Source organism: Odontomachus brunneus, unplaced genomic scaffold (genome assembly GCF_010583005.1).
Source record: "Odontomachus brunneus isolate Ranch 3 - 2012 unplaced genomic scaffold, Obru_v1 Obru_scaffold_069, whole genome shotgun sequence".
Classification (NCBI taxonomy): Eukaryota; Metazoa; Arthropoda; class Insecta; order Hymenoptera; family Formicidae; genus Odontomachus; species Odontomachus brunneus.
The window spans coordinates 158,995-180,412 of NW_022639519.1; the positions used below are offsets into that span (position 1 = coordinate 158,995).

General features: G+C 39.3%; 1 protein-coding gene across 1 annotated transcript in view; it reads right to left on the reverse strand.

Moving 5' to 3' along the window:
- Nucleotides 1-21,418, reverse strand: part of LOC116846764 — a 54,585-nt gene that overhangs the window by 2,129 nt on the left and 31,038 nt on the right. Inside the window, exons 4-6 of the mRNA XM_032821023.1 lie at nt 17,247-17,419; nt 3,732-4,678; nt 125-2,815 (exon numbers count right to left, since the gene is read on the reverse strand). Of these exons, the coding sequence (XP_032676914.1) occupies nt 125-2,815; nt 3,732-4,678; nt 17,247-17,419 (3,811 nt within the window). The remainder of the gene's footprint in view (nt 1-124; nt 2,816-3,731; nt 4,679-17,246; nt 17,420-21,418) is intronic.

Sequence of the window (21,418 nt, forward strand, 5' to 3'; positions counted from 1 at the left end):
ACAACTATTGATACTCTGAATATCTTACCTGAGACGAGTTTCAACTAATAACTATTACTGCGAGTCTCATATTCAGAAGATTAGAGATTATCAGATATTATTTCTGTCTGGGGAATATACTTACACCTTCGGCGGTGCAAACGCAGCTGGTACAAGGCGTGGGGAAACCAGACTCGCCAACGGCGACGTTCCTTCCGCCGATCTGACAGCCATGTCTTGTCTCCCGCCAAGCGGAGAAGTCTAAATGGGGCATAGAATGGCAGGGTACGCGCGGGTTGAGGAAGTTGCTCGGCAGGTCGAACGCCGCCCGTTGCATTTCCGTGTGGCGGTCCATGTTCTCGCACATCACTTTGGACAGAGTGGTCTTGCGGATCTCGGCCAACTGGTGTTCGGTGAAGCGGATGTTCGGGTCGTCGGTCTCGTACCAGAAACGATCACACTTCCTCGACTGTCTGAACTGGATGGCGATGATGCAGGCAAACGTGGGTCCGACCAGACCGCCTTGAAGCGGTCTTTCGCTCATGCCACCCGGAAATAGATCGATGTCGTCCACGGAGGCGTATATGCGTTTCATACGAGCGATCACCTCCGGCGCCATCTCTCTAGAGAGATCCTCGAACGTGGTGGCTCTCTTGAGGTTGCAGAGCGCCCTGTAATGATTGTACGACGGCAATCCGTGGTCTCGGGCGCGGTGAACGTTCAAGGCGATCAAATCCACTCCGGAATGCGGTATACCGCGCTGTTCGAACAGATGATTGGTTACCTCGCCGGTGATGAACTGATCCAGCGTCTCCATCGGCGTAGCTACCAGACCGCGAACCATCTCGTCTATCATGCTCTCCTGATAGAGCATGTCCGGGTTAAAGAATCCATCGCGCAACAAAATAGGCGGGTCGATGTTCTGGTAGTTATGGTCCATGCGCGGCAAATGCGGCCGCAGTAGCGAGTGACCGATCCTGAAGGCCGCGGTAGCGAACTCGTTGAGCACGCTGGGGTTGCAAGTGGGCGAGTATTCCTTGTAGTAGCCTTGCGGCAATAGTTTCAAACCGTACAGACTTACGGCGTTCCAGCCGAGGATTCTTGGTAGGAACTCGTTGTAAGTGATGTGCTGCAGCATGCCGCTGATGATACGACGGGTTTGCTGGAACAACTTCTCGCCATCCCAATGGAGATTCACTTGCCTCAGACCCTCCATCACGCGGTTGTGTTCGCGTACCCACAGAGTATGCATGACCGCCAACGCCGGCTGCTCGGATGCTCGCCCGTCACCGCCGATGAAGCAGAAGCCAGAGCGTGCTTTGCACTCCGGGTGCGTCGACGACTGCGGCAACAGGTCCTTGCCGCGCATCGGGTGCGACGTGATGTTCATACGACCGTTGAAGCCGCGCAGGATGTTGCAAATGCATGAGTTCTCCCCATAGACCACAGAAGCGTCCAAGAAGCCGGTGTTCTGGTTCACCTGCTCGCGTGGACCCAGATGCTGCTGGCCCGGCAACGACCTCATAGACGGGAAGCACATACGCACGCCCGACGACACGTTCACGGTCGGGTAATAGTGGTCGCCTGGCGGCACCGGGAATGGATTACACTCAGGATGAACAGTGCGCGACGAGTCGCATGATCGGCAACTGGGTATAGACTCTTGGAAACCCTTATGTATAGGCGTCATCGTGAGATCATGGTCGAGGAACTGCGCGAACTGCATCACCATGAGCGTGTAGCGATTGTGCAAGTTTGAGATGTCGGGATGGATGACAGTGGAGACTACTCGTGGATTCGGTAGCGCAGTGCCGGTCACCGAAGTCATTCTCGGCTTGGACACGCCGTCCTCGTAAACAGGCGGCAACAGGCGCGCGAAAGTGGTCAACGATTTGCCGAGGGCGGGGTTGCGCAGATTGTTGCAGTGACCCGACAAAGTTCGGTAGGGCGATGTAGGGTCGCAAGGCGAGTCGTCCACTGGACACTGCACCTCTTCGTGATTCGTCGCCTTCTGCTGCGGCAGGAAGCCGGAGATGTCAACGTTCTGCAGCAAGTCAGAGAAGTCGTTACTGGGGAAGCCTAACACGTTCTCTGTACTGTCGAAGATCTGCCGTCTCCGACGTCGCAGACCGTGCACGCCATTGAGAATCTCATTAGTCGCTAGCTCGTACATGATGGACGAGTTGGCGAGCAGCAAAGCGTCCTTGTTCGCTTTGGAGAAACTGGCAGCGGTGCCAATGGGGGATTTCGGGTCGGCGATTCTCTGTTCCAGCCAAGCGTTGTATTCGAGCTGCTTGCGCTCGATCAGGTCCTCCTCCGCTCTCCTCACCGCCGCCGCCAACACATCAGGGCTGATGTCAGGTGTGAGCTTTGTCACTATAGTCGCGACATTCACTTGATTGTGATCCAGGATCGGTAACGGCAACGGTTCTTCGATCCATGCTGTGACATCCAACGACTCGTATTGCTCGCAGTTGATCTTGCTGTTCAGATACGGGTCTTGCTGGATGAACGCTTTGGGTTGGATCTTGCGGATCTTGGCGTTCGCGCAGAGAATCCCAGCGAGCGACACTTTCCTGATCTCCGCGAGCTGCGCCGCCGTCAAACCGGACGGCGGGATGTCGTTCTCGTACCAGAAGCGGTCGGACTTTCGCATCGTCACGAACTGCTTCTTTAGGAGGCATTCGAACGTGGGCCCGACCGCGGCGCCTTTCATGGGAGTTTCCAGAATCCCGCCCATGAGAAGGTCCACATCCTCCAGGTGAGTATAAATAGCGCTCAGCAGTTGCGCGTATTTGGGTTGCATCACTTGCGCCAGATTCGTGAAATTCTGAATCTGTGATCAAACGAATTTGATTAGTTTATCGCCAGTTTTATCATTTTTGCGAATCATAGATTTTATAATTTATGTGAAGCGAATATTTTATTAATATCAAAATAAAAGAACGCGATCGCGTTTAGCCCCATTTTCAGACATTCGAAATGTTAAATTATTTTTTTATAAAATTGTAGCTATTCATGAATAGATTAAAAATATAAAAATATCAAAATGAAGTTGAAACTGGTTATGAGAACTTGATCGCTTTTTTTCATATCCTGCGTACGATTGGTTATAGCAGGCGTGTTTTATACGACAAAAACATCTCTCGTGTTAAATTAATTAAACGGTTATTGCATGTTTTAATTATATTTTCATTAAAATTAATTGGATGTCGAGCTTTCGCATGTCACATGTTACTTAATCATTACTAAATTTGTGGTTTCACTATCGAATATATTCGCCTGCCTTGAGATTCTTAAGTAACTGGTAAAATTTCCATAGATATTGGCAAACATTTGCATTTTTTCAAATTCATCTTCGCTCGCGATATCCTTCGGTATATGAAAGAAAATCATTTCTGAGCTGTCAGACGATAAGAGGCTAACCGTTTTTAACATTTTTACGACGGGTATCTAAAATATCTCTATGGAGTTATTCTAATTTATATTCATCAGTTATAATAATCGCCAAAAGCCGCCACGATTTCGATAATTTTGACTTCGCGATTTAATAAATTTTCGTTTTCTCTCTTGAGAAGCTTGTTCATCCAATTGCAACAGATTTTATTCCTTTTCAGGCCGTTCTAATATTTCTACTATCGTTTTCAGCATCAAAAATATTCCCAGAGATTTCCGCATCGCAAAGTCAAGAATACCAAAATCTGTATCTATTCTGTATCAGCATCGTAAATCTATTATTATCCAAGGTTTACCTTGACACTCTCTCCTAAGCAGTCAGTCAGGAACTCAACGTATCCGGGTACACCGTGATCCCGCGCCATGTGGACCAGCCGGATCGCCGCGTCCATTGCGGTCGTGAGGTCAACCCTCGAAGCCGAGGTAGTTACATGCTTCTCGAATTGCGTGTCGTTCTCATCGGCGTTCCACGTCCACGCGAGAGCGTGCAACGCTGTGAGAGCCACGGCGTCATAGGTACCAGCCTCGTAAGATGACGAGTAGCCGTGGTGGAAGCCGTTACCGAGCGGCGCGAGCTCCGGGTCGACCAGCGCGCCTTCTCCCAGCACCGCCGGCACATATTCATTCAGGGTGACGTGCTGCAGTTGCGCGACGATGATGCGGCGCACCTCCAGGAACAGTTTTGTGTCGTCCCAGTGCACGTTCGCCGCCGCCAACTTGTCCGCCACGCGATTATGCTCGCACAAGAGAACCCTTTGTAACAGATCGAGCGCGTTCGTCGAGGAGAAGTCGCACACGGTCGGCTCGACCTTGCCGTCTTGGTACGTGCGCAGCTGGTGCAGATGGTCATCAGTGGCGCCATAAACCGCGGATCCGTCTAGGTATGCCGAAGCGCCGTTCATCTGCTCACGGACTTCGAATTGGCAGCCATGCACCGTCAGACTCGGCACTGACCGCCAGTACTCGCTGCAGCCGAACTTGTCGTCGCGTATCGCGTAGCACTCCGGGTGCCAACTCAATCCTCTCGCGTTGCTCGAGCAGCATCGGCCTCTGCGGTTCACGGGATGCGCGGTGGCGGCGATATCCCGCAACACCAGATCCGACCAAAGACCGGAGAGACTGGTGAGGCCCTCGTGGCTACCTTCCTGCGTCAAGATACTCAGATGGCTGAGAACCCTCGACACCACGTCGGTCGACGTGGGTAGATTGTGGCTGCCCACCGATTCACGTGGCTTGGAGATACCTGGAATGCAGACTACGTCAGAATCCCCGAGCTCAATGTATGCTTTTATCGCGTGGTCGAGTATTGCTCACGCGGACAATTAGTGGAATACAATAGCGTGCTCGGCTTAAATGTAACGGCACCTTCGTACACAGATTTGTGTCTTGCACATTTCATACATAGTAATGTATTTTAATATCTTTTTTATATAACATATCGTTAATGTAAAATGTTTTAATGTTTGGTATTTAATAATGAATTCAATGATGATTGACAATAACGATAGAACGACGACAATCTTGACAATGAAATTATTAAAACAAATAATTTAAAGTGTTTCTTTTTAAAATGGAATGCACTGAGAACAAAACACTTGAAAATTTATTTGAAAGTTCATTCGCAAAAAACAAATTTACACAGAAATAAGCTTTTTAATATTCCCACGAATAGATTTTCAAGTATTTTTTATTCAGTGTGCGTATTGTACGCCTTTCAAATATGTTTTAAGATAGACATCACATTTTGGTCGAGGGAGGAAACATGTTTTCCGAGCAGGCAACTTTCGTCGTTCGATCAACTGTGCTTCTCTTCGTTTTCTGTTATTTGCCGCGGGCAGAAATGGTTCCTTCTTTCGACACGCATTACAATCGAGGCGATCGCGACTCTCTCTTCGTGTAAGGGCAAGCAGCGTTAATGAGATTTAAACTACGTTCGCCTCTTAAATAACGCGATTGTTCGCGTTAAAAATGGAAGAAATGATTTATTCTTGAAGAGGAGAAGAGAAAGGAGAATGAACAAAATCATGCATATTTATATAGAATTAAGCAATATGTGATAAAAGGAAATTAACTCGCAACGTAACTCGAAACTGAAATTGAAATAAATACATAAATTTGTATCTTAATTTTGAAGAAATGATATACTTGGCGCGAGACGCTATCGTGTCTCCTAATAAGGCAAAACGTTCAGTACACACAGAAAAATATATACAACATTCAAGTCTCAAGTATTTCATAAGCTTATATATCTACAAATCTATTATAAATTTATCATATGTATCAAATTACATAAAATTAATCATACATTTGAGAAAAATTTACTATTATTTACAAAAGAAGAATCTATTTTTTTACAAAAATGTTGTAAAACTTTAACATTTTAATTTTATAAAACTAAATTTTGAATTCTAGTAAGTTTGGCATTTCAATCGAGGATATTAAATTAAAATAAAAATTCGGTTTTGTTACATAGAGTCGAACAAATATTTTCTTTGTTAAAGTTTTATAACATTCTTGTAAAAAAATAGATTCTTCTTTTGTAAATAATAGTAAATTTTTCTCATATTGTAATAAATATATTTTAAGACTATTATCAAGAAAATATTCTTTTCTGAAAATAACCATTGCTTGAGACAAAGGAAAGTAAATTGAATAATCGTTTTTCTTAGCAGTATGCTGAGAGAAAAAATATTTATACACGATATATACTAGTGTTTACAATCGATCGAGGAGATGTCAATCACAAATCGCGATACCGGGATCGTTCCCCGAGAACGCGAAGATGACTTTGATTCTTGAGAGAGGAAGGATTAGGATAAACAGAGAATGAGATAGAGACAAAGAGAGAAAGGAGACTATCTCGATAGAGAATATGGAAGGCAAATTGGAAGGCAAAAAAATGATGTGAACTGTCCGTCTGTTGCACAATTTTAATTTTCTGCGATGAACTTCCCTGGCTTGAATTTAATCAATTTTCTGCACGTAACGAATTTTAGTCGGATTGACGAACTGAGTGTTTGGTACGCGACTGTTACGCGCTGGCTCCAATCACAATTCGCGACGTATTCAAATGTTAGCAAGTTATCGTGATCTTTTAACTATCGCACTAATTGACGAGTTTACTGCAAACTGCTAAGCAATAAAATAGAACGGCGAACTTTCCTCCTCACTGTTGGAAAGCTGAGTTCTGAACGTTGTGAAGGCTCCGAATCTCCGAACAGAGCACGAGCCGGAAAAATGGTCGAACCAGCCGACGCGGTTAGCAAAGCAAACACGATAGTCTCAAACGCCCTTTAGTGTTAGACAAGTGGACTCAGCTCCGACCTCAAAATCAGAGAAAAAAAACGCGAAAGATGCAACTGATGCTAGTGGCGGGCGCCTTGAGCTCGACTAGAAAGAATCGACGACGGATTGAAAACCGTTAACTTGTTTTGCTTGCACTCGCATACGCAAAATTCGAACGAAAGCGGAACAATATCGGCTTTAAAACGGCGTGAGATTCTCCTAGTGGGAGAATAGTCTGTGCGTTCTCGCGACACGCACTCAAGGACGAAGCCTGAGATTCTCGCGAATTCAATGTATCGTTGAACGCGCGGACTCTCCATTCAGTAGACGTCATTTGATCCTTAACAACTAGTAAACATATTTACTTAAATCTAAATTCTTTTGCTCGAGTTTTATCAAATATTGAGGTATATGGAGATTTGTTAAAATTATTTATCAATTATTATTTATCATTTCTTTATTTTCTTTTAAATCTCCATAGATCTTAGTATTTGCTAATATCTGCCGAAAACGAGCAGAGTACCAGCTACGACATCCTGGACGTTTCATCTTGCAATACAAAGAGTTGAGAATGCAATCGAGACGAGGCGACGTGCGATCGTTCATGTCTAGAAAGTGACGACGAATTTATCGACGTCGGCCATCCTCGGATAATTACCGAGATCACTAATATAGCGAGCCGTAGTGAAGCCCGATCGTTCCCGAATAGAAAGCAGCAACTTAGAGCACATGTGCCAGATATGTGGCACAGTGGAAATCGAAGGTTCAGTATTACGCGTCGGCCACAAAGTGAGATTATACATCATTGACGTAACAATATGGGGATTCCGATATTTGATCCGTCAAGATCCAGCCTCCCATTGCGTCCCGGATCTGCGAATACGCCGACACTGAGTAAGCGAAATCTCCGCGGAAGTGTTCCCCTACGTTTTGCAGAATCGATTAACCATGCGATTACCAAAGACCGTCGACATATACATCTGAACGATGTTTGAGAAATCGTTCATATTATTTCGACCGCGGGCAAACTGACGATACTGGTCTTGAAAAAACCGGACCTCGAAGATCGCCGGAGAATTCTCGAGGCGTCTATAGTTACGTATGCGTCAACCCAGCAGCGCATGGGACATTGATGGAATATTCAAGTGTTCGTTTGTCCTTTCCCCCTTTCTTTCTTTTTTCAATTTTATACCACGTGGAAAAAAATTTCAGTTCGGGTAACTAAATGGGGACCAGACGTAGAACTCGTTGACGAGAAATAAGATTCTTGCAATTGAAAACATTCATTTGAATATCAATAGCTACATTAAAACTCGGTTGAGATAACTGAGAGCTACATAGCTGATAAAGCCTCCTACAAGAGTCTCCTTCAAGCGAGTTTCTTATCTAGTCCTCAAGTAACAAAAAATTCAGTTACATCAACAAAGTTCTGTTTTTTTCCGTGCAACCATTATCGAATAACCTGAAAGCTGTCAGCACTATATCGACGCGGTTGTGAAGTAGCGTAACCATGACACACCACGACACCTACACTATACTAGAAATATATATTGGGAAGAAATATTTGAAAATGTATTTGTGGGATATAAAAGTTTATATTTCTGTGAAATAAAATTTATTTCTATAAATATCAACTTCACATTCCCTCCCCCCTCTGTACAAATAAATTTCCCAGCATTTTTTCAGTTTATTAAAATTGAAAAAAATTTATATGTGTAAAAAGGAACTATAATATATACTTTTTTTCTGTAAACAAACTTCATATCCTTCATAAATAAATTTCCAAGCATTTTTTCTCAGTATATTATAATTGAAAAAAAATATAACTGAAAAAAGTTTATATTTTGAAAGTAACTGTAACATATATTTATTTCTGTGAATAAACTTCATATTCCCCACGAATAAATTTTCAAGTATTTTTTCTTCTGTTGTATAAAATGTGCATTGAAATTAATGCATTAAAAAGCGATTATAAAGCGGCGCTTTATTTTTGTAAGATTAATTCAGGGAGTGCAGGTGGTGCGGGCAAATTTGGTCATCGCATCTCGCGTTTCGTATGCAGAGATAAGCAACGATGAGTCACGCGGATGTTACCGGCAAGTGAGTGACGAGAGCCCGAAGACGGCTCTACTACGTGGGGTCTCGAAAAGTGCAATGTGTGTCAAAATTCTGTGTCATGGTTACGCACAAGGCGTCGCTCTTTAATGACCACACAGTAAGTGTTACACGACGCCGCCACACGGCGACTTCTTCTTCTTCTTCATCATCTTCCTACACACGACAAACGTCGTGTTTTAATTCACGACGCATCGCAGACGTCTCTATGTCGCGCGTTCGCGGAGGATCGACGCTCGTCTCTCGCGCGGTCGTTCGATCATAACGATCCTGAGAAGGAGATGAAGAAGATCCGCAAACACTTGAAAAACTGTTCCAACGGAACAGCTCGTCCGCGGCCTTGTTCCTAATTACGACGATAGACTCGCGCGCGAATCATCTATGGGGACGAGCTTGAGAAGATTTCCCTTTAAATATCGCCGCGCTAGTCTCTGCCGCGAACCTCACCTTTTCATTACTTCAGGTTAACGCCGCATCGCGTAAATTGATTTCAAGCTACATCTTGCAATTCGTCACGTCTGATACCAGTATCCGATATTTCCTTGGAGTATTTTTCGCTGCGCACCATTGATTTCAGTTTGCTGCCCACGCGAATGCATAGTAGAGGAATGCGGAGGAATCGAATCAGGTGGAAAGTAATAAGTCACGAGATTCTTAATAAGTCACAATGATAACTTCGTTGCGAGGCGTCAACTTCTCATACGAAACGGCTACAAACGCGAATATAAATAGATGAAATGTATTTACAAAACGTGAATATTATACGTGATAAAAATATCTAAATAAAATATAAAATCTAATATAAAATCTAATATAAAATCTAATATAAAATCTAATATAAAATCTAATCTAATCTAATATAAAATCTAAAATATAATATCTAATAAAAAATAAAAGATATTTATATTCGATGGAATGCTAACATTTATTTAAATCTAAAATTTTTTATTTACTTAAATCTAAATTCTTTTATTCAGATGGAATAATTGCTTTCATGAAAAGCCAAAAGTTTTAAGAAAATGTATGTTTTATTTGAAAAATATTTTATAAATATGAAAAAAAAACATGAGGGAATAAAAGCTACTAACACGGATGTAGTAATGTTATATAACTAACTATATAAAAAAAGACAATTAGTATCTATTCTCACTTATATAAAGGTAAAAAAAATTTTTTATTCAAATAACCAAACGCGTTTTGGTCCTTCAGTGAACCCTCCTAGTGGTAGCATTGTTTACAATATGAGAAAAAACCTCAATTACATATACAAAGAGAAACAGTTGTCTAATGAATAATGGTAACAACGCAAGTCAATAATTAAATCTAAAGTGAATCACATCAAACGCCATACATGAAAAAAGATGTTAAAATTAATTAAATAATGTTCAACCGTCGTAAACAAAATTAGTCAAATCTTAAAAGTTACACCAAACCGCTACATTTCAAAGGACACAACAAATGAGGGTTAAAAAATAAAATATTATAAGTCAATAATCTGCAATAATAAAAGGTGAGAAGACCGACGTTAAAAATAATAGTGGAGAATTATATATTAAAAAGGTTGTGTCAAATGAATATTACTTTAATGTGTGCAACGGCTAAGCAAAAAATTTAGATTAAATATGTCAACGGTTATACCGAGTCAGTCTAAACCTGCGTAATAACGAAATGCGAGACTTTATAAGCACAAGTACAAGTATTTGTATACAATATAACGAAAGTCAAGAACAGCAATTACAAAATTCTTAAACATAAAAAAACACAAACAGAGATAAGGCAAGAATTTAAAAGTGGTAACTAACATTTACTCAACAAAGTAGTATTATTTTGGGCGTTAATTCCGTGTTTCTGATTCTTAATAAAAATCATTTCCGTAATTAATCTTTGATAATAATTCTGTTCCTTGTGTAAGACTTTCACATTGTCCCAATCAAAATCGTGTCCTAGCTGTCTATAGTTAATTATATAACACTACTACATCCGTATTAATGGTTCTTTATAAGTCCTTATTCCCGCATATTTTTTATTTCATCAATAAGAACCATAAAATAAAAAATTCTTCTTTATAAATATGTTTGACCATTGTATCATTGTGAGCAAGTAACTTCAAATAGCGAGTATATTTAACGAACTGTTAGCTCCAAAGTTGCTAAACATAAAAAGGCGAATAAAACGCCGTTTTATGATCCAACATCGCACTTTGATATAATGCTGGTAGCTTCTAGCTTATTCGATAACGGCTGGTACAAAGTTTTTCACACGAGCTTTTAGTAACGACCGTGCATGTGCTCTTATCGACACAAGGAGAATTTCAGAGTAAACGTTACAGAACTTTGTAACCGAGGAATAAATCGACATTTTGTTGTAATTGACTATCCTTTCATTTTATATCCCTGTTTAAAATGATAGATAACGATAGTGGAAACGATGACATTATATAAGCTTTGGCCGGAATTTCGACCTGAATCAATGCGGATCAGTAAAATAATGATTGATTTGCATTGAAATTCAGGCTGAACGTAACGCAATTTTATATATATATATATATATATATATATATATATATATATATATATATCGTTTTATATTCATCATTTTAAACAGGGACGTGCTGCTTATATTTTAGGAACTGTTAAAGAATTTGCTATATTTTTAGTGAAATTTACTATGTTTCTAAAGAAATTCACTATGTTTCTTAGTAAGATAGACTTTACTGAGAGTCTATTTTTTTCTATACTACGTACAGAAACGTACACTGGGAAAAAAATATTTGAAAACTTATTTGTAGTGTACAAATAAAAGCTTATTTCTGTAAAATAAAATTTTTTTGTATAAAACAAAGTTTATCTAAAAAATCAAAATAAAGTTTATTTTATGAATAAATTTCATATCCCACACAAATTTTCAAGCATTTTTTCTCAATGTATTAAAATTTATAAAGAATTTATATGAAAAGGAATTATAGCATATACTTATTTTTGCGAATAAACTTCGTATCAATCAAAAAATAGAAAAAAGGGCAATTCGAGTTCAAGCACAGGACTAATAGTGCTATATACCATATGGGTAAAAACCTTCCTTGTGTTAGGAAATCGTGTAATATTTATCGAACATGAATAATCAATATAAAACAATCATATGTTTCGGCTCAACCATGAACCCTCTTCAGTGATAATAAAACTCAAGGTTTACGACACAAACGCATTACAATTAGTAAAAAACCAACGCAAATTGACATGAATATTAGTCGCAATATTAAAGCCGACAAGACCGTTACCGAAATAATATTAAGTAATAAATTAATATTGAGAAGTAGCCGTCATAACTATAAAAAACATATAAAATAAAATAAAAATAAGTAAAATTGAAATATAATAAATAATTAAAACTGACAATATAAAATACCTTTGTTGAGTTCATCTAAAAGTAAACCGATCCTGTCAACGATAACATCGCCACGTCTTCGAAATACAAATAATTACAGATTTATATACCTAGCATTAACATTGCCTAAACGACTTGTGGAAGAGAAAGAAACCAAAACAAAGTTCATTTTCATAACAATTATACAATTAACAAGCAGTAGCTGGTGCCCAAATATTCAGTATCCTTTTGTGAGTTAAGACCTTGCTTCTGAAATTTGATGAAAATCATTTCTGAGATCAGGCGTTAAAAGCGTTCCTCATGTAAAACTTTGACATGATCCCAATCAAAATCATGGTTCTTCCTCAAATGATGTTCCTGTATGACCGTTAACTCCACTGTAAAACTCTTAGGAATTCTTCTATACTCGCCAATACGTGTAGAGAGTCTTCTACTAGTTTGACCAACGTAAGAAGCATTACAGCCACTGCATTGCAACCTATATACAATGTTATTATGGAAACCAAAAGGCAACTTATCTTTATGCACACGAATTAATCCTGATAATTTATTAGTGCAAGAATAAGCAATATCTGTTAAATTATTTCTAAAAAGCTTTGTCAGTCTTTTCGAAATTGAACCACAAAATGGTAAGATAAAATATTTTTTTTTATCACACCCAGAAGCTATCAAATTTGTTTCTACTGTCTCTGAAACTCGTCCACCATTCACAATAAGAAACCTCAGTCTACGTTTAATAACTTTAAAAATTAAGTCAAAAGGATAATTATTATTAATTAGCGTCAAAATGATAAAATCCAAATTTTTCTTATGAAAAGGAGGATGACTAAAATAAAACATCCTATCAACCAAGCCAATAATTATGCCAATCTTGTGTTGAATAGGATAGAAAGACAAATAATTAAAGTATCGACCAGAAAACGTTGGTTTATGATACCAGTCAAAAATAATTGTGTTATTACGTATTAACAGTGTAGTGTCTAAGAAGTTAGTCATCTCCTATCTCCATTGTGAACTGAAGACGAGGATGGAACGAATTAAAAATGTGCAATATGTTATCCAAAAACTCCTTAGGAGCCGCTAGAAGAATGTCGTCAACATATCTAAAATAAAAAGGCAATGTCACCGGAATCATGTTAATAGCTCTTTCTTCCAAATCTTGAAGAACTAGGTTATCAATAATAGGGGACAATGGGGAGCCTATTGGACTACCAAAAGTTTGTTTATAAGTTATATTGTCAAAAGTAAAAAATGTAGAATTGAGAACAAATTCCAAAGCCAACAAAAACTCGTTGCAAGGAATCACAATAGAATCGACAATATAATGCCAACGTTTGTCTACCGACGCCAATGCTAAATCCAGAGAAATATTAGTAAATAGAGAGATAGCATCAAGAGAAACCAGTTTAAGATGTTCCTCGAAATGTTTAAATGCAAGATTGTTAACCAAATCAAAGCTATTATTAATTTTACTTTTTTCCGGGGGAATTTTTTGGTAAATAATTTTATGCAAAAAAACCGCAAGATTATAAAGAGGGCTATTAACAGAAGATATAATTATTCTCAACGGGAAACTTCGTATCCTACAAATAAATTTTCAAGTATTCTTTTTTCAGTGTGTTAAAACTGAAAAGAATTTATATCAAAAGATATTATAACATATATTCTCTCCGTAGAGCATCTTTACGTACATTTTACTGTTTGGTTGCTGTCATGCGCCAACTTCATAATCATCATACATTAGTTTCAAGCAGGTTTCAAGCAAATCATACTTGACGCATTTATATAAATTCGTTAATGCTACAAGACTCCAATTCTGAAGCTGTAATTGCATGTATCGTAATAATTCTTCCTTGATTTCTATTGTCTTTCCTTCCCTCTCTCTCTTTCTTTTTCTTTTCTTATAACGTAATCACGTCTCCGACTTGGCAAGAGACGCGTCTCTGGATGATCGTTCCGCGATCGTATGAGTATGATGAAAATTTACGGGAAGGCGTTCAGTGACCATTGTGGTATTTTGGGGTCAGCGGCGTTGAAAGGCACCGCGTGGCAACCACTGCCCAGAAGACCAGAGTCACTTTCTTCGGTCTTCTCACTTTCATATTTTCGTTCGGATTCTTTTCCCGGAGATGGGCGCCGGCAGCTGCCTTTCCCTCTCTTTCTGCACACGCGAGGATTATCGCCAAGTCCGGCCGACCGACCGACCGACCTGGCGCTTCCACGATGCCAATGTTTTTTTACAGTTTCGCTCAATTATCGCGAGAATACCGAGTTCTGTTAAACGCGAGTTAATGGGACATAGAAACGGCTTCGCGATATTCCGTCCCGATACCGATACTTCCTACACGATAATTGATGATTCCCACAATAATAAATCTAATCCCGCATGCATTTGCACGCAAGTTACATCCACTTGCCGTCGTAATAACGACATTAAACGCGATTCCCATAATTATTGCATAATTTTATTAATGTAAGATAGATTTGCCAACAATAAAAATCAACAGATACGGATATTCGTAATTGCGAAAAATATAAACGTTTGCTTTACGTCCCTGTTTCTAGTATTGTAACGCGATAAAAACATACGAGTACAATTTGCAGTTAATGCTTTCCTTTGTAATTTGTGACAATGACAAGAACGCTTGCAACACTTATAAGAGGTATTGTAGAAAATTATAACGGAACGAGGGGTTCTTCAGTGTAAAGAAATGTCGATCTGAAGGAAAATAATTTAATTTTATACTATATATATACATACTGACCTCTTAATATTTATTCTGTAGAATTAACATTTGTATCGACACAATCTTTCTATACTATCAAAAAATAGGAAAAAGGGCAATTCGAGTTCAAGCACAGGACTAATAGTGCTATATATCATATGGGTAAAAACCTTCCTTGTGTTAGGAAATCGTGTAATATTTATTGAACATGAATAATCAATATAAAACAATCATACGTTTCGGCTTAACCATGAACCCTCTTCAGTGATAATAAAACTCAAGGTTTACGACACGAACGCATTACAATTAGTAAAAGACCAGCGCAAATTGACATGAATGTTAGTCGCAATATTAAAGCCGACAAGACCGTTACCGAAATAATATTAAGTAATAAATTAATATTGAGAAGTTTCTATACTAACTATACTTTCTATACTAACATCAAATAATCTGTAAAGGTAATATTGAAGTGATATATGATGTCTTAATGCAATGGCATCTGGTTAATTATTTGTTTATCCTGTATTTTAAGTTACAATAACTTTTTTTAATTATAAAGAGAGATATAAATACGTAAAATAGAAAAGTTATCTAAAAGTACAGTGTAACTTTTAAAATAATAGATAAGAAGATATTCAGAAGAAGATATCATTATTCTATATTTAATATAGAAAATTTTTGCTTTTATTTACGATTTTTAACAAAACAAAAAAATATAAAAAAATTCCGACATTATCCCACTGTCATATTTTGCAATTATGATCTACAGATCTCTAAATTTTTTATTTACAAATCTCATCTGCAAAAATTGGTCGATATAAAAAATTTATTATATCTTCAAGGATGATAACGTCGATTTCGCAGAAACGTATCTTTACTATATAAATAAAAAGTATTGAAGAATGTTTATACGATAAAGAGAGAAAAAGGAAATTATAAAATATATAGTTCTTATATATTTAAAAAAATATATCTCATAATGAAATATATTGTATATATTATTTATTATATATTTATAATGAAAAATATTCTTTATAATGAAATATATTATATATTTAAAATCATGTATCAATTATAAAATATTATAAATTATATAGTTCTTATATATTTAAAAAAGACTTTAATACATTACTTTTTAAAAATTTAATTGAATAATTAATAATTTTTAAATTGAATAATTTCATTTTTAAATTATTTAATTGAACTATATATATAACTATTGTTACGCAACTATTAAAAATTAATAAAAATGTTCAGAATAAGAATTATTTCCGTTCAGATTACTCACTTGTCACACCCTATGCGTTTGAGAGATCGTGCGACGAGGTGAATCGATATTCGCGATGATGAACGCGGAGACGCGCGATCGCGGGACTGGAAAAATGGTTTTTCTTTCCGGGAGAGAACAAACGGGAAAAAGAGCGAGAGCGAAACAAAGAGATGGATGGACGAGACATCACGGTGTAACGGTGCATTACGCGATGCAAGCACGTAACGGCCGGTACAAACGATCAGTTCGCAGGTAGAATTCTCTATTATTTTATAGCGTGCGCGCGCTCGCCGGTGTTGCAATCGATGCGCACGTAGAGCGCACGACGGGGACTCTCTATTTCAACGGGCCCCGTGCTCGCGAGTGCCTTCCCGCATGCTAATCCGCCTTTTCTAAACCCAAGGCTCCTCCGTCGGCCAAGCGTGCCACGAGCGGCTCGTCGAAATGGATCTAGGCTCGCGCCTCGTAGCGTTTTAGCTAGCACGCGCGTTCCAATTTTCACTTTCCATTCGCGATACACGATGCGATATATCGACGGCGCGAAGCGACAGCAACGCGAACGTGGATAAGCGCTCGCCAATTCCGGTGAGCATTGATTAATTGCGGCCGCATGTCACAAGAGAAGTTTCCCAGCGAAGGAACTGGAGGCTCTTTATTGTCTATTACTTCTCTCGTGGACAAGCCGTCGCTCGTCTTTTTTCCCTCTGAGAACGCTCTAACGTTCACTTTCCGCTCTCGACTCGATACTCGTGCGCGCGCGCGCGAGAAAGAGAGAGATGAACGCCATGATATCGCGATTTATTTCCGCGAACGTTGGTGGTTATCGAGATTTAACTTATTCGCTCGCACTTCGTGGGAAATCAGTTGTTAGTGCTCGGCGAAAATCTCACTCTATGGGCGAATTCAGGCGCGAGAAATTATAACGGGACGGTAATTGTCTCTGGCGACTTGGTCTCCCGCTGTAACGGGAGATAATTGACTGGCTCCGAGTGAAAGAACGTGCGTTTACGATCCGAATGATGCTTACTTACCGTCTGAATACGCAGGCGGCAATAACTTGAGGAACGGCGAGCCCCTGGCACCCCAGGCAGGATGTCTCACGTTATTACAAGCGCCGGAAGGCGTCCTGTACTTGCTCGGCGGACAAGGCCTCTCTGACCGCACTCTGCACGGCGCGTTCGTCGACTGTATCCTGTTTTCCGGCCTGAAAAAAGAAGAAATAGATTTTTTACTTAAATAATTGCAGTTTTTGAATAGTCGTAAACGATCACGTTGCGAGAGAAAGAGGCAGAACGGCAGAGGGGGGAAGAAAGAAAGAAGATCTAACAGTGACAGGTGGAAGATAAAAGTACCAATGCATGGATACGTATTTAATCCTGAACGTTCTAATTGTTTTGATCTTTAGAGACAATCTTTAGATATGAATATGTAAAACTTTCAATACTTAATAAAATTTATGTTGAATAAAATTTTATGGAACTTTCATACATAGAGAGAATCTTGTAGATTTTTTAAAATAAATTTTCTTCAATTTTACTATGATTCTGATAGTGCTGAAATAGACTGTCAGTAAGGTCTATCTTGCTAATAAATTTCGCTAGAAACATAGCAGATTTCACTCGAAAAATAAAAAAGTTTTAATAGCGCGTTTTAGTTTCTAATATATAAATATTACAAGTAAAATGAAAGAATAATAAATTATCACAGAATGTCGATCTATTCTTTGGTTAGCAAATTCTATACAATGATCTTTACTATAAAATTATTCTAATATACATATATTGAATAAGACTTATATATATATATATTGAATATATTGAATATACTCTTTTAAAGTGAATTATGAGTAAAAATGTTTTCGATTGAATCAGTAAAAAGTCTATTTCATCGATGATCAGTGAGTATCCACTAATTTTTACTGGAGAACTCCTACTGCCACCGTACTGTGCTGTTTTATTTTTCATTTATTTTAACTCGTGGAAGGAAGAAGTGAAATATATAAATTCGTTATATGCTTTGCCAAGTTTAACTTTCTGCGGTATATTCTGCGGTAATAGAATTACCTTGCATGCAATGACATTGCCCATGTTTACAAAGTGCATCAAAAATGGGAATGGTCGCTATTATTAACTGATCTCTTCGGTAAGAGTTTACTGATTTCAGTGTTATACGTCTAATTGAAACACCAGTTGTAAATATAACATTTCACAGTGAATATGCTGATTGTGCTGCTTTAGAGAGTACACATATATTCTATGTTGTATGAAAGTTTAAATGTCCGTGTTTAAAGACCAATGTAAGAACGTGTTGTCTACGTTTGCGAAGTGCATCAATAATAGAAATGTTATTAACTATTGCTACTATTTGATCTCTTCAGCAAGATTTTACTGATTGCAATGCTATAATTCTATCTACCAGTTGTGAGTATATTATTTCAATGATAAATAGGCTGGTTGTACTTCAGAGAGTACACATATATTTTATGATGACAATTTATATGTTCGTATTTAAAGACCAAAGAACAATAAAAACGTTCAGGATTAGATACGTGTCCGAGAATTGGTACTTTTACATTGACGAAAATCAGAGATGGAAAGCGCGACCGATACTGAGGCGCGCCTCCGGCAAAAGTCCGACCAGAAGAATCGCCGAGTGAGCGTCCTTCCTGCTCCATTTCCCTCTTTTTCTCGCGGTCGGCTTGTCAGCACGCGCGCTTTTACTTTCATGGTCGAGGAAAGGAGTCGTCGACGATAGTCGGCTGGTCGATTAGGCTGGTTGGTTGGTCGGTCGCTTGGCCGGCCAGCCGGTGATGTCGGCATTTCAGTCACGAGGAAGGTTTCTCGCACGACCATTGCCGGCGGTATTCCCTTTCCTCGACCTCGAGAAGGCTGCCGGTCACGGGAGTGCACGGTACACGCACGAACACCGCGATGTGTATGCCCTACCGTGGCCGTGATCGCAGCCGTCACGCAGCCGGCCGTTGCCGCGATAATGTCGTACTCACTCACCGCGAGTGGAACGCGTGCAACCCGCCAAGCCGGTCAATAAGCGGGAAAACCAGTCCCCTCCCTCCGGTCCGCGATCGGAAAAAGTCCGTTTTCTCGCTTCCACTTCGTTCCGGAACTCGCGGCACGTGAGTTCCCATATTTGTGAAAAAAGTACGATGGGGATAGGGGAACCATGCAATTAGTGGCATCCCGCTTAGTCGTTGATGCTCTGGTAAAATTTGGTTTTTCGTACGATCAACGACATTTGCTCATTGTTTTAGTAGTGAAAGATTCTTCCAGTAATGAAAAATCGTTTACTGATTCAATAGAAAGTTTTAATCTCTTTAGACTTATAGAGTGCAGGCGAGAAACTTAACTGCAATGTTGGTCGCATAGAAAATCATTTTTTCTGGAGTGCCAGTGACTAAGAGGTTGCCGACAATTATATGTAGTTTACTCTAGATTATATTTCTTTTTTATTTTTTTTAATGACGCGTACTAAGAACCGTGTCAATAGTCGTCACTTGAAACTTGTCTGATGTGAGATATGCAGATCTAAATTCAGAGTTAGATCTGAATTTTTTAGTTGAATTACATGATATATGCGACATTATGTTTGCAAACATGTGATTCCAATTAAAAAACTCACATGTAACTCTAATCTCAAATCTGCGTATCTTGAGATAAGTAACGACTATTGATACAGATCTACGAGCCGTATTAATAGTTGTTGAAACTTGCCTGAGGTGAGATATTTAGATAAGTCGTGCATAGTCGTTACTTGAAACTTACTTCAGATAAGATACTCAGATTTGGACTTAGGTGAATTTTTCAGTTGAATCGTGACTACAAATATAATGCCACATATATTACATGGCTTAAAAAGAAAACTCAAATCTAAATCTAAATTCAAATCTGAATCTATCTCACCTTAGACAAATTTCAAGTAACGACTATTAATACATGTTTATGGCACATATCGATTGATATTTTCTTGTTATCGTAATTGTATATATTACACATTATATAATTTATACTATTTTATTATTATATTTATATTATATATGTATTATATATATTTATATTATATATGTTTTATTATTATATTGATATTATATATGTATTGTTCATTTATATTATATTTATATTGTATATGTTACCTTGTTACATAAAGGCTCGTCTATATAAGCCGCAACACGCAAAACGCAGTTCGCAATCGCATACACATCCAATTTCAACTTTCTGCGTTTTCTCTGCGTTTGCAGGGAAAACGCCGAAAGTTGAAGTTAGATGTGTGCGCGATTGCAAACTGCGTTTTGCGTGTTGCAGCCTATGTAGACGGGCCTTTAGACACATGAAATAATTGCGCATCGTTAAAATACGCTCTATTGTTCTCATAACGCATCGAGGCGTGGGCTCGAAAATCGCAACGTGCGGTCTCTTCGAAAATTGCATTCACCGGCTTGGCTTTTTGTAATATGCAGTGGCAACTGCCGTTCATTTCCGCGAGATTCGATAGCGTTGTTCTTGCTACTGCCAGCGGCGCGTGACCACCAGTAGCAAACGCGGGTATAAATCGAGCGAGCATCATCGTGGAGTCAGCCGGTTTCCTGTAGCAAACGCAAAATCTACGAGTGTTCTTGCGGAAAGACACGGCCGATTCTCTTCTCCAAGTACGAGCGCGGCCGGTGCGCTTTAACGCGCGCTTTTATTCTCCCACTTATACCGATCTCCGTTATATATGCTGATTTCGTCGGAGCCCCGCTACGAGGAAACCTCTACGATCGATACCACGATGCATTACAAATTATAATTTCACACAAGACCGGCGCGCCGCACCGGTGGCATCGGTGGTGTCTTGTTTATCCGACCGACGACATTTCACGATATTTCACGTCGCGATCCAGCGAGTTGCATCCTCGCGATCGTTTTACGACAATTTCATGCTAATCGCGCACTTAATAGATGCATAATCATAATGTGATATGCAAACTATCGGCGCGCCGGCCGTCTGGCCAATTTCCGCGAATATCACTAGCGAACGCGTGCACGCGCATCACCGCACGATGATTTATCAATTGAGACGCCTGTCGAGCACGCTGTCGGGTGTATATTTAGAATGTCACAAATTATTCATCAATTTATTCTCTCTCTCTCTCTCTCTCTCTCTCTCTCTCTCTCTCTCTCTCTCTCTCTCTCTCTCTCTCTCTCTCTCT